Source organism: Peromyscus eremicus, chromosome 4, assembly GCF_949786415.1.
Source record: "Peromyscus eremicus chromosome 4, PerEre_H2_v1, whole genome shotgun sequence".
NCBI lineage: Eukaryota > Metazoa > Chordata > Mammalia > Rodentia > Cricetidae > Peromyscus > Peromyscus eremicus.
In genome coordinates this window covers 28034581-28051729 of record NC_081419.1, presented here as the reverse complement: position 1 = coordinate 28051729, position 17149 = coordinate 28034581, and the positions used below count along the sequence as shown (strand labels likewise).

At 41.1% G+C, this 17149-nt stretch overlaps 1 protein-coding gene across 1 annotated transcript in view; it reads right to left on the bottom strand.

The window, feature by feature from the left end:
- The window catches only part of Acvr2a (activin A receptor type 2A), a 78453-nt gene extending 64994 nt beyond the window's left edge, over nucleotides 1-13459 (bottom strand). The window contains exon 1 of the mRNA XM_059260445.1: nucleotides 13282-13459. Coding sequence (XP_059116428.1) covers nucleotides 13282-13336 — 55 coding nt within the window. The 5' untranslated portion in view covers nucleotides 13337-13459. The remainder of the gene's footprint in view (nucleotides 1-13281) is intronic.
- Nucleotides 13460-17149: the final 3690 nt, after the last annotated feature.

The following is a 17149-nucleotide window of genomic DNA, read 5'->3' as shown; positions in this document are numbered from 1 at the left end:
AAATCATTGTAGAGAGAAGTCCCAATATCTATGTTTTCTCTCTGCCAAATGTTTGCTTTTTTTTAAATACTAATCAAAGGACTGAATAATTAATTACTTTTACTAAATTTCAAGATAAGGGAAGTTCACCATTAGCTTGAAATTACTAAATTTCAAGATAAAGGAAGTTCTTACAGTTACCAAACAACATTTATGCCAACAATATTGGTTTTTATGTATCTTAACTAGCTCTTACATGTTCCAATGGTAAAAGATTCTGTAAATGTAAAGGCAGGGTCATCAATTTCTGTTCTCTAGTGTATGATCTGAGCTCCTTTCATGACATTGATACAAGTCTGTTAACTATAAGAATATCACTTATATCAAGGCTGATAAATATATGTCATCAGTCTAAACAGAACTACAGTTTTTATATGTGGATATTCTTGGGCTACAGTAAGAAAGCCTGTAGATAAGAGATAAGCACTATCTCCGAGATTAGAAATGAAGTCGGTCTACACTCTAATGCTAACTAGGCTTCCCTTCAGCCTTCAAAACTGTGGCTAGCATAGGTGTTCACAGGCTTACCATCCTGATGGAGGGAGCCACCTAACCATTTATCAGACACTTGCAGTACTCCAAGTCTCCTATTTTAATTGCCTCTATTATTTCTAGCTCTCTTGGCTAATAATTGTAAGTAGCAAATAATTCCCAATTCAACACCCAAAGCAAGGTTTATATAATTTTAAGAAATAAAAGAAAAAAAGAAAAGCTTATTACCAAATAAGATTTGTGTTGGGGAATTACTTTTGTTTATGTTGCATTTGTTTAACCCTGTGAAGCTGTGGTACTGTGCCTGTGTAAAACACCTGATGATCTAATAAAGAACTAAACGGCCAATAGCAAAGCAGAAGAAAGGATGGCGGGGCTAGCAGGCAGAGAGAATATACAGAAGGAGAATCTGGGAGAGGAGAGAAGTAGTAGCCAGAGGAGGAGGAGGACTCCAGGGGCCGGTCACCCAGCTACACAGCAAGCCATGGAGTAAACCTAAGATTACAGAAGTAAGAGAATGGGGAAAGCCCAGAAGCAAAAGGTAGACAGGATAATTTTAAGATAAGAAAAGGTGGCTAGAAGCAAACGAAGCTAAGGCCAGGCATTTATAAGTAAGAATAAGCCACCGTATGTGATTTACTTGGGAGGTGGGTAGCGGGCCCCCTAAAAGACCAAAAACAAACAACAGATTTGTTATGTAATCATTATATAGAATAAAAAGATAGTCAGGGCAGCTGTCACTTTACTTTTAAACCTGGTAAAATGCCATGCTTCTTCTGGTTTCATCACTCTGGTTTCACTACTGTGGAGCTTAGTTTTACCTAGTCAAGGATGATGATGCTGACCTCTGCCATAGAAAGAGTTGGTCTCCTTGCACCAAACAAACCTGCCTCCATCCAACAGTCCAGGCTAGAAATGTCTCTAAATAAAATACTGAGCTCACTACCTAGTTAGAGGCTGTAGCCCTGAATAAAACTTTCAGCCTAAAGTACAATTTATCCTTTCACCCTTCAAATAAGATCTTCATAACCTGAAAAGATAACTCTTTAAGTACATAAATTCTAAGAAGATAAATTTATAAGAATTAAAATACAAAATGCACTTGAATTTTTACTTCTGAATCCTCAGTTGTGTCAATAAAACAGTATACCATATGCTTAACACAGTAAGGAGGTAGCAAATTGAAAAGGGAGGGAGTATGAAGAGAAAAATAAGAATATAAAATAGCATATAGACAAAATCTAAAGACAGGAGCGTCACAGGAAACACAATAACCTAGCCTAGGTTTGATTATCTCTTCTGTGGGAAGCCTGGTTGACTGGTTTGGTTTCTGGTGATGTTAAAAGTACTGGTAGTTATAGACAAGCTTTATAATACAACCAGATACTGTGCAAGGCCAGAAGGGGCTTTGGACAGACTCTCCAGCTTACACTGTGTGAGAACCTGTTTACTGGTCTCCTTCCTTGCTCCTATACATTTTTCAGACAGGTAGGAAAAATGTTAACATCTAAACCAAATCAGTGACTCCTTAGGCCTCTTTACTTGCCAATGTCCTCTTCATTTAATTCCTGCCCCTGTGAGAATTCTGTCTGATCTTACCCCTACCTCTTTCTTCAGTTCCTTCCCTGAATTTCTTCAGGCACCCAATAATTTCAATAATTTGAATTTCCACTTTGTATCAGGAACTGTGCTATTTCCTGTGGTACTGTTATGAAGGAATGGAAAACTCCTCCCATACTGAGCTTGCACTCCAGTAGTAGAATGTACAAATAATAAACAGGAGGTGTGGGAGGGGAACAAGGTAAATAATTAGAGACTGTAATGTGTGACATGAGGCAAATGAAGTGTTAGGCTCTCAGCACCTCTTCATTTCTGATAGCACATGCAGCAATATATAATTATTTAATTCATTTCACTGTATCTTTACCACAGGAACTCCACAGGACATCATCATGTCTGCATTGTTCACTGCAGCACCTAACCACTTAGCATTGAATTGACCATGTATCCACGTTTATCTGTTAAATGAACAAGTTATCAGGATTATCCACTTTAATTTAGGAATAAGTAAAATGAGGTCTTGATGTTGTTAAAGGTCAAAAAAGAGTCAATAGAAAAGGAGTCTGAGTAGCAAATAAGTTATACATTTAAAATACTGATGTTTACAGGGTGGTGATGGTACACACCTTTAATTCTGGCACTCAGGAGGCAGAGGCAGATGGATCTACAGAGCCAGTTCTAGAATAGCCAGAGTTACACAGAGAATTCCTGTGCTGAAAAATAAATAAATAAACAAATAAACAAGCAAATAAATAATACTGATGTTTTGATAGTCTCCTGTAGCTTATTAGGCTAGCCTCAAACTCATTACTACGCCAAGTATTGACCTTGAACTTCTGATCCTCCTGCCTCCATCTGCAGTGCTGAGATTACAAGCCTGTACCATGACTCTTTTGTGGCACTAGGGAATTGAACCCAGGGCTCTATGCTTCGTGGGTAAGCATTTTACCAACTGAGCTACATCCTCAGCCTTCAAAATACTTATTTTTAAAATTCAAACAACTGGAGGGCAGAAGAGACAACTCAGTGGGTACCAGTGCTTGCTCTTCAAGCCCAGGGCCTGAGTCTGATCCCCAGCACTTGCCCCGGCATGACTCTAAGTGTCTACAACTCCAACACTGGGGGCTGGGGGATGACAGACAGATCCTGAGAGCTCTCTGGCCAGCCAGCCTCAGTCAAAGAAAACAGTGCACACCTGAGCATCTGGTTCACTGAGAGACAAACTCATCTCAAGACAAGAAGACAGAAACACAGGAAGAAACCCGAAGACCTGCTCTGGCCTCTACATGAACACACACTAGTGTGCACACCCACACTCATGCGAATTCACTACACACTCTCATGCATGCACACACATATACAAATCAATTGATAGAACAATCCTAGCACTGTGGAGATAGAATCAAAAGGATGAGGAGTTCAAGGCCATTCTCATATGCACAGTAAGTTTAAGAACAGTTTAGGCTATATGACATTTTTATCTAAAAGAAAAATAAAATATATCGACCAATTATGCTTTTAAAACTTAAGTAGCTGGTACCTAAACACAGACGTAAGCCTTTCAAGTTTACTTTTGCATAAAAAGCTTGAAGAATACCTAATATTTGAATGTAGTTGTCCAAGAAAAATGTTTTAAATTCCATCAGATAAGATTTACCTCGATGTTTTGTTTTTATTTGTGTTTTCTGAGTCAGGGTTTGGCTGTGCAGCTCAAGTTGGCCTGCTACTATGAGCACAGGCTGACCAAACTCACTGCAGTCTCCCCTGCCTCAGACTATGCTAGAACAAGAGAACTGTTTAGAACAGGAAATCCTGGTTTAAAAAAACAAAAACAAAAAAATGCTGTAACTGAAGGTTCTAGGGAATCCTAGCAACTCTCTGGCACTCTATACTTACACTTTCTTTGGCTGTATCATTGTTAGAATATTATTTTGCTATAATTGCTCAGTAATTTGACTAAAAATTTTAAAACATCTCCCAAGAACTGAACCTATATTTTAAATGTCTTAAACACTATGTCCTTCTAAATTAGACTCAGACATTACTAACATATGTTAATGTTATTCTGGAGCAGCTACTACATTATATAGTGTATTTCATTTAATACAACTTGGTTTATAAATTTTAAAATGTAATCTCAGGGTTTTAGAAATTTGCTAAGCTCTAATCACTCACCCATTCCCAGCCATCTTGAAATGTGTTCGATTACAACTTTGATGTACCACCTATACTCATAAAGATGTGAGCAAAAAACTTCTTTTTCCTAATAATAGTATCATGGAGTCGGGGCAGGTCTCACTCTGAAACTCAGGCTAGCCCAACTCACTATGTAGCCTACACTGGCCTTGAAATCATGGCAATCCTCCTGCCTCAGACTCACAAGTTCTGGAATTACATTAGTGAACTACTACACTTGTAGTATTTTTTTGTGTTTTTTGAGACAGGGTTTCTCTGTATAGCCTTGGCTATCCTGGAACTCATTCTGTTGACCAGGCTGGCCTCAAGTCATAGAGCTCCTCCTGCCTCTGCCTCCAAATGCTGGAATCAAAGACATGCACCACTGCCAGGCAAGTGGTTTATTTTGCTTTGGTGGTTTTTTTTTTTTTTTTAGTATCATTTCTACGAAATGAAAATTTGAAAATCAGTAATCCTAACTAAGACTGAAGGCTTACAATTTTTTAAAGCTCCAGGCTTTGGACGAGGCATATTTTATTACAATGTATAAAGAGTTGACATGTTCTGAAACAATCTGTCCCCACATGTGCAGTCAGTCCTTCCAGTGACTGTCGTCCTGCTTTGCATACACTTGTTTCAGCAACACTGGAAAATAAAGTTATACCCAGAAATAGTCTACACAATTCGAGAAACACTGTTTCTAGCTCATCCTGAAAAATGGCCTGTAGAACAGGAAGGCTTCAGGAATGAAGAAAACTCAGCACACACCTCAGTCTACTTGTGTAGAACAGTATTACTGTAAGGAAATGCCTCACATAAATGAAGAACATAATCTAGATCATCAATAAGAGTTAAGACTGTAACTATTAGAAGGTAACTATCATTTAAGCACAAACATTTGGAGCCATTAATGCTCAGAATCATTACTAGATAACATATGGAGATAGATCCATCAGTGTCTCCCCTTGTAAAATATCATTACGTTTTATTATGGGTTTTAGTACCCTTTTATTTGTCTAAATTTACATGTGTACCTTCATTCATGTTTACCATCTAAATCCACAGCCATCTAAGACACTTATTTAGCCATATAATACATTTCTATTTCCTTCTGACTTGTTAGTTCTTTACCACTTGTAATTAGTAATCCTGTCACCTAACTTAATCTTCACATGTTTTTCTGTCCTGTACACCACATACAAGGATTTATATCATCAAGCCCAACCTAACCTCAGTTTCTATTCTTCCATCTGGATCTATGCCCTCAGCTAAGACTGTATCTCTCTAAGCAAGTATAAGCATTTTTCAGCACACCAATCCTTTCCTCAGATTAGGTCAGAATTCCTCCATCCCATCTTATCTTCCAGCCATTCTCAAGTTCATGCTCAAATATCACCTGTGTTTCTGATGCTCTGTGGCTTTTCCTTCACATTCCATAAATATCCTTTTAAATTTCCCCTGAAGACCTTGTATTCCCAGTATTGGGAGCATTTTCTGCTAGGAGTATTTCCTAAGTAAAAAACTATGAAATCCCCCAAATTCGGGAAGGTGCTAAAAGAGAGTTGAACTATAATTTAAACAACTGGACCAGAGGAAAGAAGAGCTCAGAAAGCCAGGTCCAAGCTCTCCCCTGGGACAGTCTATTCTCTAACCCCCACGCTGGCACACAATCCCTATTAGAGGTTAATTTTACGGCCATATTCTCCTGCACATGGGTTTCTGGTACATTTTTCCATCTCACTCAGACAGCACAGACACAGGGAATGAGGGAATTGCTGAACTAGATCAGTGTTTTGACAACTACAGTCTCTTAGTTGGTCACTGACTCAAAGGATCATACTCAACATTTTTTAGATGTAATTTATTTATTTGTTTTGTGTATGGGTGTTTGGTCTGCATGTAAGTCTGTGTACCAAGTGCATGCCTGTTGCCCACAGAGGTCAGAAGAGTACATCAGATCCTGTAGGACTATGAGCCACCATGTGGGTGCTGGGAATTGAATCTAGGTCCTCTGGAAGATCATCCAGTGCCCTTAACTGCTAAGACATCCTCCAGCCTTAATACTTATCATTTTTAAATAAAACAGAATATAAAAATAAATAAAAGTATCCTTCCTATACACAGTAAGAGTAAGTAATTCATGAAACTTTATTCTGACATACACATATAGACACTACCACACGGGAACTAAGTCATGATATAATGTATAATTCTCATTGTGGATTATAGGTTAAAAATTATGAACATTACTGAACTTGAAGATATGGAAGAATCTTTTGAAATCTACAAAATTCAAATTCTAACAAAATGTTAATCTAAGGATCAGACACAAAACATTTTTAAAAGTGAACAGAACTTAAAAACACTAGCAAAATGTTTTTTCTTAATAAGATGTCAGTATTGCCATCTAACCCTAAGAATCAGAAAGCTTTTAGAGGTCACCTAACCTGAGTTCACTTTTTTTTTTTTTTTTTTTTTTTTTTTTTTTTGGTTTTTCGAGGACAGGGCTTCTCTGTGTAGCTTTGCGCCTTTCCTAGAACTCACTCTGTAGACCAGGCTGGCCTCAAACTCACAGAGATCCCCTTGCCTTTGCCTCCCGAGTGCTGGGATTAGAGGAGTGAGCCACCACCACCTGGCCTGAGTTCACTTCTTAATAACATAAAAGGAAATGTATGCACCAAATATGCAAAGAAGTTCCATTTCAATCACTAAATAAACATTTTCGGAGCACCTACTGTGTGCCAGGGTCAATACATAGGGTTTGTGGTTAAAGGGAAACTCCTAAAGGATGAAAAAGCACCTTTAATCCCAGCACTCGGGAGGCAGAGCCAGGCGGATCTCTGTGAGTTCGAGGCCAACCTGGGCTACAGAGTGAGTTCCAGGAAAGGCGCAAAGCTACACAGAGAAACCCTGTCTTGAAAAACCCAAAAAAAGGATGAAAAAGCAAGGTAAACCTTTCTATTAGTTTAAAGATGGAATTGGCAAGTGAACATTTGCAGCAGTTACTGAAACTAAGGTCACTTAGAAAGTGTTAAAGAACAAAACACTATGACCTCAACAGCGGTTAGGTGGCAGGGGAAATATTTCTAAGGATAACACTTCTCAGTCTTGAAGATACTAGGAGGAAGAAACAGCACACAATGAAGGGTAACTGCATTCTAAGTTTGGATGACTGGAGCCCAGAACTTCTGAGAAGAAAGAGCGGCAACAATGGAGGAGAGCTTGCCAGACCGGGTGGCAAAGGAAGGACCTCTGTGAGTTCAAGGCCAGCTTGGTCTACACAGAGTTCTCCAGGCCAATCAAAGATGCACAGTGAAACCTGTCTCAAAACAAACAACAAAATCCACTAGTGCTCATGTGCCACTTCATTATCAAACCATTTTCTAAAGTGGGCATCATTTATATCCCCATTTTGTAGGTAAGAAAAACAGGGCACAAAAAAATGAGGTCAAAGGTAAAGATGTGAAGCCTATTTAAACTGAGGAAATCTAAGTATGGAATGCATAGTTTTAACCACTATACCAAGAGGTTAGAAAAAGCAGGCAAGAACCAAATGATGAAGGACCCTATATGTCATTATACTAAGGTGATGAAGTCAGTGAAAGATCTTAAGCAAGAATGACATTTTATTGATTTGTTTGTTTATTATTTACTCATTTTTAAGGCAGCTTCTCATTATGTAAACCAAGCCAGCTTGGAACTTGCTGAGATCTCCTTGCTTCTTCTGCCTACCCTGTGCTAGGACTACAGGCATGTACCACTATATGCAGCCTCAAATTTCGTTTTTAATGAGAATAGTTTGCGGGGAGGGGAGGTAAGTAATAGCTTGGAGGGAAAAAAAAACAGATAACTAGCTAGTCTTAGCTGACAAGTTGTTAGAGTTTAGGTAGGAAAGCCTGACGGATGAGCTAGAGTGTTCTGGCACCAGAAACCAAATCTAACCATCAGGACCACATTTTTGTTCACTAAGCATAAAAATCTCTCAAATTTTTTCCTAGGCCCACCATTCTAAGAGTTCAAAATTTTCAACCTCAGAGAACAGCATAATTCTTTCAAATCCCTTTACTAAACAAAGCCTGACCACTAGATGCATGGGTATACATGAAAGTGACTAAGGAATATGGTAAAGAATGAGAGAGTGTCAACTGCTATCTACAATCATTTTCTTGCCTTCTTCCTCTATACTCTATTCCTGGAACTTTCATCTTCAATAGTCAATTTTAAATCAATGCTCTGTCTAGACATGACTGTTATAACCTAACAGAATTAAATCTACCGCAGAGGAAGTCTAATGTGGGCCCATCAGTGGCAATAAATCTGCTCACAGGTCTGGTCAAATTTTGGCTTAAACAGACAATGAATGAATAGCAATAAGAGGTATTTCAAAGGCAACAAAGAGTTAAGGAAAATCTTGAACATGAAAAAGAAATAAGAGCAATCTGAAATTCAAACCATTTGGTCTGAAGTTCAAACCAGGGAGGTACACTATTTATGTGCGACAGTCCAGACTGCAGCAAATGAAAACACAGTGGGGAAAGAGTATGAAGGAGCTGGAGAGATGGCTCAGTAGTTAATGCACTGTCTGCTCCTCCAGAGGACCAGTGTTTCGTTCCTAGCACCCACAGCCGGCCAAAAGCTTGTCTGTAACTCCAACTCATGTACACACACCCACATGCAGACACACATATCAACATATAATTAAAAATAATAAATATTTTTTTTACAAACGAGTATCTAGTCTCAAACATTCTAGATTCTCTTCTGAATGGTGTAGTGCTACATATTTTAAGAGTTTCGCTGTGATTCTTATCTTGCCTGGCTAGATTAACTTTCTTAAACCAGAGTTCAAAAACCAGGTAAGTATTTATTAATTACAATCAAGATTTAACCTTAAAAAGGACAAAGGTCTTTAAGGGATCACAGAATATTACTTTGTGTGACCTAAATGAGTAGTAATTATAACCAAAAGCCAGCTAATTATTCTCAAGAAAATTATACAATCAAGAAATCATTTTTAAAATGTTGAAGTTAGGTAAACAAGAAATACCCTTTCTTTAAAAATGAACTTACATCTTGGAATTATTTAGGGAATGCATTTAATCTATCTACATGATACAAAACTTTCAAGCACCAAGTTTAGCACACACAGGCCACAGCCATGCAGCTCCAAGGATTTCAATAAGGATAAAAGGAAAGATCCTAAGAGGTGAGTATTATGAAAGAGAATATCAGATCAAAAACAAATATGGCTCAACTTGACACTGTGACCAATTATTCATCATGTCCATGAGCATCAATCTTCATGAACAGTCAGAATGGGTCACAGGAGAGTTTATTCACAATGTTCAGCAAACACTGTAAATGAAGTATATTTAGATAAAAAAAATGCATACAACTAGAACTTATTTTCCTAATTCAATCATATTCTAAATTTAAAAGATAATGAAAACTACAAGAGTCACCTGGAGATCACCATCATCCTGCACTAGTAAAACTTAGATAACTGACTTTGATGGGAGAGAGCCCACAGCTTTTCCTAACATATCAATGCCTTTTTTAAAAGATGTATTTATTTATGTATATAAGTGCTCCGTCTTCCTGTAGGTCTGCACGACAGAAGAGGGCATCAGATCCCATTTCACCATGTGATTGCTTGTAATTGAACTCAGGTCCTCTGGAAGAGCAACCAGTGCTCTTAACCACTGAGCCACCTCTCCAGCCCCCCATATTAAAGCTTTTAAAGCTTAAGAATTTAAAAAAAAAAATGGTTTCAATCTGAGCACTGCTGACATTTTGAGCTCGATAATTCTTTGTTGCAGTAGCTGCCCTGTGCAGCATCCCTGTCCCCCACCCACTAGGTGCCAGTAGCATCCCCTCCCCAGTTTCAACAAAAATTTCTCCAGATGTCTCCTGAGAAGAAACAAAAACCACTCCAGTATGAGAACCACTAACTCAGATCATAAACAGAAAAAAATTCAAATTGGAATAGGGGAAGGAGAATTTGTTTTGGTTTTTCAACTGGTCTGTATGTTTTGTCATATTATATTTGGATTTGATCACATACATTTAAGAGATTTCTGCCTTTAAGAAACAAAGCACTGTGGCTTGAGTGATGATTTGGCACTTAAGAACACTTGCTACTCTTCTCGAGAACCAGAATTCAGTTCCCAGCACCCACACAGACAACTCATAACTAATTCCAGAGGGTTTAACACCTCTGACCTCCATGCATTCAAGTGCACATACCCACATGCAGACACACACCTACACATAATTAAGACTAGTAAAAATCTTTCTTTAAAAAAAAAAAAGTATTTACTATCTATCACTTGCTAGCCAACACAGTGATACCTAGCTATCAATACTGTATGTCTGCTCTTCTTTCATAAGTATACTGACCATACTGTTCCCAGTTCACACACAACCCAAAAGAATCCTCAAGTTCAGAGCCACTAAAATACCACAGGAACATTAGCAACGTAGGGGGGATAAACCTCAATACTGAGCATTGTTAAATTCATCTTCACATTTTAACAAATTGTAAGAAAAGACGCAAATTAACCATGATGTTTCAAAAAGTAAGAAACAGATTTGTGTTTTGAAACAGACTCTGAAGAAGGATAAAGAGGAATAAAAAAATTAAAAAATCATAGGGAATCTGAAGGCATTCCAGGATGAGGGCAAAACTTGAAATGTTTCTCCTGGAATGAGAGCAAGGAGGAAATTATACACTTGGCCATATCCTACAGGAATAGTCTGCATAATCAGTCTCCATAGCACATACCATGGGATGGAAGCTGAAAAAACCAGACCACAAAACACTAAAAAAACAGCGAGTATCTGTCTTTCCTGAACACCTAGAATAAACATGTTCCCTACTACTGTTCCCATTTGATTTTTTTTTAAAGTCAGATACCCAGAAACAAACTGGTAATTTAGTAAATTACTTAATTCTAATAAAAATAGCCACCCTCTACTTCCAGTGCCAGATTACACATTATACAGAAAAATCAATTAGAAAACTACACACACACACAAACACACACACACACACACACACATTTTCAGAGTGCATTTGACAAAGTCCTTTTTTAAAAAAGTATCAGACATTTTAAGCAAAAAAAAAAAAAACCATTCATGTATCAATATGGAGTATAGTTTTTCAAATTATTTCAATGGATTACCTATATGTTCCATAACAAAACTACTCTATTTCAAAATTTTTGCTATTAACCTGCAAGCCCAGTAAAAAATAATCGTAAACGGAACTACTGCTCAATTCTTTTTACTCCCAAGCCAGGCAGAGGAAGCTGTAAGATCTGTAGTGTCAGCCTGCTTTTCCATGAGTGATACCTTGGGGCTGCTCAAGAATAACCTCCTTCATCAATTAATGAGACTCAGGTGGGTTTGGGAAAGAATAATGTCTACAATCTCTTGATCAGTGGCCATGATGCCCCTCCTCCTCAAGAGCAGATCAGAAAAAAATGAGATCTGAACAGGAGTTCACCAGCCAGACATATAGGGTCAGGGGGGGAAACGGAGTACTATGAGAGAGAAAAACTATAGGGTTAAGTCATTTCACAAAAGCAAGATGTTTAACATTAACGAAGCCTTCATCCATTTCAGACACCATTGTTTAGCTTGCTCTCCAAACCGAGCACAAAAAGAACTGTCCGCCTGTCTTAAGCATGTTCCTTCTTCCATTTAAACAGACATGATTCTTTTGGTTAATCTCTGGCAATGATCGCCATTTCACAACACATTCAGCCCACCCGGAACTGATCAATACCACTACAGACATAAGACTAGACTTTATCCATTTATTAACCACAAGGAAATGTACCATTCAGCAAAATTCTATACATTACAAAAGATTCTATTAAAAGGGGGGTGGGGTAGGGAAGACGGACACACACAACACACAAAGAAAAGACTACCACCTTCTAATTTCCCTATGACATACGAGGTAACGACACAGCCACGAAACCTGTCAATTTATCCCCCCACCCCTATTCTTTACCACAACCTAGTAAATATACACAGAATATTTATAATGAATGCATTCATTGTGACTTTTAAACTGTTTCATCCCTCGAACTAACTCTCCTGTTAAGTGCATCAGCACACCTTTCAGCTAGATGTATGCATTTCCAGAATTCCAAGTACAAAAGCCTAGCTTCTTCCAACCACTGGTTGCAACCATACAACGTCCTCACATAATCAAATTTTCAGATATAAAATGGCCAGAGTATTCTCCTAACCTTAGATAGCTAAAACATATCTCACAAGAACAGCATAGTTAACAGTGAGCACAATTTCACATGCCCTGTTCTAAACTGAAAACAATGCGTCGGTACAAAGCGTTTAAAATAAGTAATAGGTAGGTAAGCAGAATCTCCGCCTGAAAAGAGCACACAAATGGTGGGTGAAAGCCAGCACACACCAGCAACACACAGCAGCACACCTCTTCTGCACTAGGTTATGGTTAATACTCCAACAACTAAAACTATTTTTAACACTACTGGACAATGAAGTTGGAGAAGACGTGAGAGGAGACCTAGATTAAATTGCTGATAGAATGCATTGTTTCTCACAGGCAAAATTAAACACCAACTCACTTGATCTATGTCTCGATATTCACCGGTGGAGCCACTAATTAGATGACGACCAAAACCGGTCCTTGTTTTGGAACAGCTTAGGCTAAATGACATTTCGGAATACTCCTTTTGGGTCTCAACCTTTACATAAATTTTCACTTGTGGTATTTGCGGCTTAACAGCAACCCAACCAGTGCTGTCATCGAGTGTTATGGCCACAAACCATGACTTTCTCACTTCCACAACAACACAGCACTCAATCTATCAGTTCGCCAAACCAACCCAAAACAAGAGGAATTCATGGAGGTTTCCAGATTGTCAGGGCTGCGGGGTCGGGCGCGGGAAAGCCTCGGCCGCCCAGAGCTGCCCGGCCGACGGCAGCCGGCCACAGCCCCGCCGCGCCGGCTCCTCCACCTACCTGAAGAGCAGGAGATAAGAAAGACGGCGAACGCCAACTTTGCAGCAGCTCCCATTTTCCCGAGGCGCCGGGGAAGCCGGAGGAAGTTCTCGCTAGATATCCAGTTCCCTGGGTCTTCCTCAGAGACAAACCTCCTGGTGTAAAATCAACCGTCATAAAACATATTCGGAAGCCCCGAGGCGGGGGGTGGGGGTGGGGGTGGGGGGGATCGGATCAAAAAACGTTCACGGGGATTGGAAAAAAAAAAAAAAAAAAAGCACAACAATTTAAAAAAAAAAATGTACCACGGGGGAAAAAAACCGCCACACACACGCACAACACAAAACCAAACAACGAAAAGCCAACAACAACAAAAGCGGGTTGAAATCACTGTCAAAATCACTGTCAGCTCCGCTCGCCTCTCGCGTCTCTGCGAACAAAACGCCTGGCTGAGGCGACGAGGCGGCGGCGGCGCCCGCAGCCGCCCGGACGGTCCGGGAGCCGAGCTGCTCCGACGTCCGGACCGACCTTCAACCCGGACGCCCAAAGTCCGCGGACCACGGTCGCCGAGCTTGCGGCGGTGGCGGCGCGAGGCGGCGGCGGGAGACGGCGGCGGCGGGAGACGGCGGCGCAGGAGGCGGCCAAGTTCTGGTCCAGGCTGTGGCTCCGGCTCCCGGCTCCCGGCTCGGCCGCGTTTTTCGGTCTCCTGGCCTCCGCCGGCCCCGCCCCCTACACTTCCGGTTCCGGCCCGAAGCTGGAAGCCAGGCGAGGCGCGGCGCGGCGGAGAAACGCTCGGCGGCGGTGGCGGCGGGAGCGGCGGCAGGGCGCAGCGCGCGTGCCGGGCGGCGAGCGCGAGGAGATTGCCCGGGAGGCGGGGCGAGCCCGAGGGGCGGGGCGGGGCTGGAGCCGGAGCCGGAGCTGGAGCCCGAGCTGGAGCGCGCTCTGCGAGGCCTGCGGGACCGGGGACCGAGCTGCTGGGAAGGCGGGCCCTGCAGGTCCCGACCGAGGCGCGGAGGTGCCCGGCGTGCTCAACGCTGTGCCCGCCCGGGCGCGAGAACCGTGGCGCCCGAGCGGGATGGGCGATGCCGAGGCCGACTGCGGCGCCCAGCCTTTCCTCTGGGGGACGCCGAGGCCGCGCCGAGCTGCTCCGAGTGGGCGGGAGCCGCACCCGCCGCTGCCCGAGCGAGCTAGGTGCTAGTGAGCCGGCCGCGCCCCGGCCTCCCAGGCCTCCCAGCGTTTGTCTTTGGGCTAAAAGAGAAAAGCAGGAAGGGCTGTCCGCCAGGTCAGGACACCCTCCCAGTTAGCACGATGTACGTTTCGAATCCTTCCCACCATACCTTGTGTACACAACGCATTGTGTTGCAAACAGATCTGCTCCTAATTGCTTTGAAAATCTTAATAGGCTTGAAGTGAAAACTACAGATTACGATCAATATATTAGACGGTCAGAGAAGTGGGTATTATCAATTCTTAGCCTCTTCTGAGACCTATTTTTTTTACCCCGTAAGCCGTGTTTACCGGGTGCCCAGTTCATAACTGAAACATCCATAATGTTAAATTGTGACCCCTACCTCCAGAAGCTGGGATATTAGAAGTTAGATCTAGCATCCAAAGAATGACTAGTAGCGTCAGTAGGTCTGTCATTTACCACAATTTAGTAAAATAAAGGGGGAGATCTTGTCCTTTTTCCCACTTTATCCCAGCACCTAAAGAATCCGACAGGAATGCTTCCTTGGTAAATAGGTAAATACCTAGACGTTCACCTTTTTTCTTAGTACAATAAATAACCTCTGTGTGTTATACCGTGTTTGGAGATTTTCTGTAAAAAGGAAGCACCTGTAGGATAAGTGTTAATGTTTTAGTGTGCACTGAATCCCACATTTTTTCCACAAACTCAAGCCTTCTCACTTGCATTTGTTTTCTTTTTCTCTTCCTATAAACTACTCTATATTTCTGTCTATTAAGTACATCCTATAATTATCTGCCTATTTCTACAACTTGTCAGGGTTAATAATCATTGTGGCTCTTTAAACTCTCTCCAAGATTTCCAGTTCTCAAGCCCTGCTCAGAATCAGAACTGTATTATGCAACAAAATCCCAAATTGGTCTTCAAGATGCCTCAGTAATCTCATGTGGTTCTGCACACATTTTGAGCTGGCCAAAAATTCAGAGTTGCCACTGGCGGTTCTGAAATGGAAGAGTGTGTTTGCTTAGAACCTACTGCCCTCAATTCTTTCAGGGATCTGATGGATCAGGCCCTACTGTTGTCTTTAATATGTCTTGACTGCTAAAACCAGCGCAAGTGAAATAACAAGCAGTAGTTGAAAATATTCCTTGTCTTGCCCCCTAATTTGCTATATGAGTGAACACAAAATTGTTTCCTACACTAATAAGAACTTCAAGACAAATTCGTAACGAGAACATACATTCCTTCCTAACAAAGAGTTAAAGTAAACCCATGGGGGAAATTACTGGCATCCAGTAACAAGAGCTATGTATGCATTCTGTTCTTAAATGTGCTTTGGGGAGGTATGAGATAGGGTCTTGTGTAGCTCAGGGTAACTTTGAACTCCCTAGATAGCCTAAAATGACCCTGTACTTTTGATCCTCCTGCCTCCATTTTGTAATGGCCAGAATTATGGAAGTACACTCCCAGGCTGTGTTTATGTGGTCCTGGGGATCCAACCCAGAACCTTATGAATGCTTAGCAAGCAGTTGCGCTCCATCCTGAGCCCAATATGTGCTTTAAAAAAAAAAAAAAAATCCAGAAATAATGACTTAAAAAGATAGTGTTTTTAATTCCTACTACAATTCCAAAGCTGAGACTGAAGATAGAGGTAGCTGAAACTATCAAGTCTGCCCTTCTTCCCTCTGTATTTTATTTTTTAAATGTTTTTTTTTTATTTTTGACAAATTTCTACAAATACAATGTATTTTGATCATACCCACCCCTAACACTCCCCTCCCACTTCTCCTAGGGCCCCTTAATACATGACTCTTCTACATTCATATCTTTTTTTTTAAATATAGCCTACTGAATCCTATTAGTTTTGCCTGCATAGCCATGAGCAAGCTACCAGTAACCGCATCCCTGAAGAAAAATGGCCCCTTTCCAGAAGCCTGCAATTGTCAATGGCTCCTCAGCTCAGGCCTCACGAGTCCCCCTCTCATCAAGGTTGGAATTATTGCTGGTTTGGTCTTTCCAGGGTCACTGTAGCTGCTGTCACTTCCATGGCATGTCCAGAAGATAGTGTTTCCCAGCACTCCATCCTCCGGCTGGTTCATTTCTCCTGTTCCCTGTTCCCTGTTCCATGGCGTTCCTTGAGCGTTGTGGGGGTTGATACAGATGTCCTATTTAGGGCCGAGCCCCTAGCAGTGGCTTACTCTTTAGCACTTTGACTAATTATAAGTCTCTGCATTGACTGCTGCCAACTGCAAAGGGAATCTTTCCTGGCCAAGGCTGAGAGCAGCACTAATATATGGGTATGAAGAAATATGTAGAAGGCAGATTGACAACATGTCTGTTTAACAAAACAGCAGGAATAGGCTGTCCCACTATAGCCTGTGTCCTCCCCAACCATGGGCTTTTGACTAGTTTGCAGTATGAGGCCTTAATTCAGTGGTTCTTAACTTTCCTAATGCATTGACTTATGTCGTGGTGACTCCAACCGTAACATTATTTTCGTTGCCACTTCATAACTGTAGTTTTGCTACTGTTAGGAATTATAATGTAAATATCTGTTTTCCGATGATCTTAGGCAACCCCCCCTGTGAAAGGGTCATTCGACCCCCAATGGGGTTGCAACCCACAGGTGGAGAACCACTGCATTAATTCATTCTTGTGGAACAAACCTCAGATCCATTCAGAAAGTGGCTGGTCATCTCCATG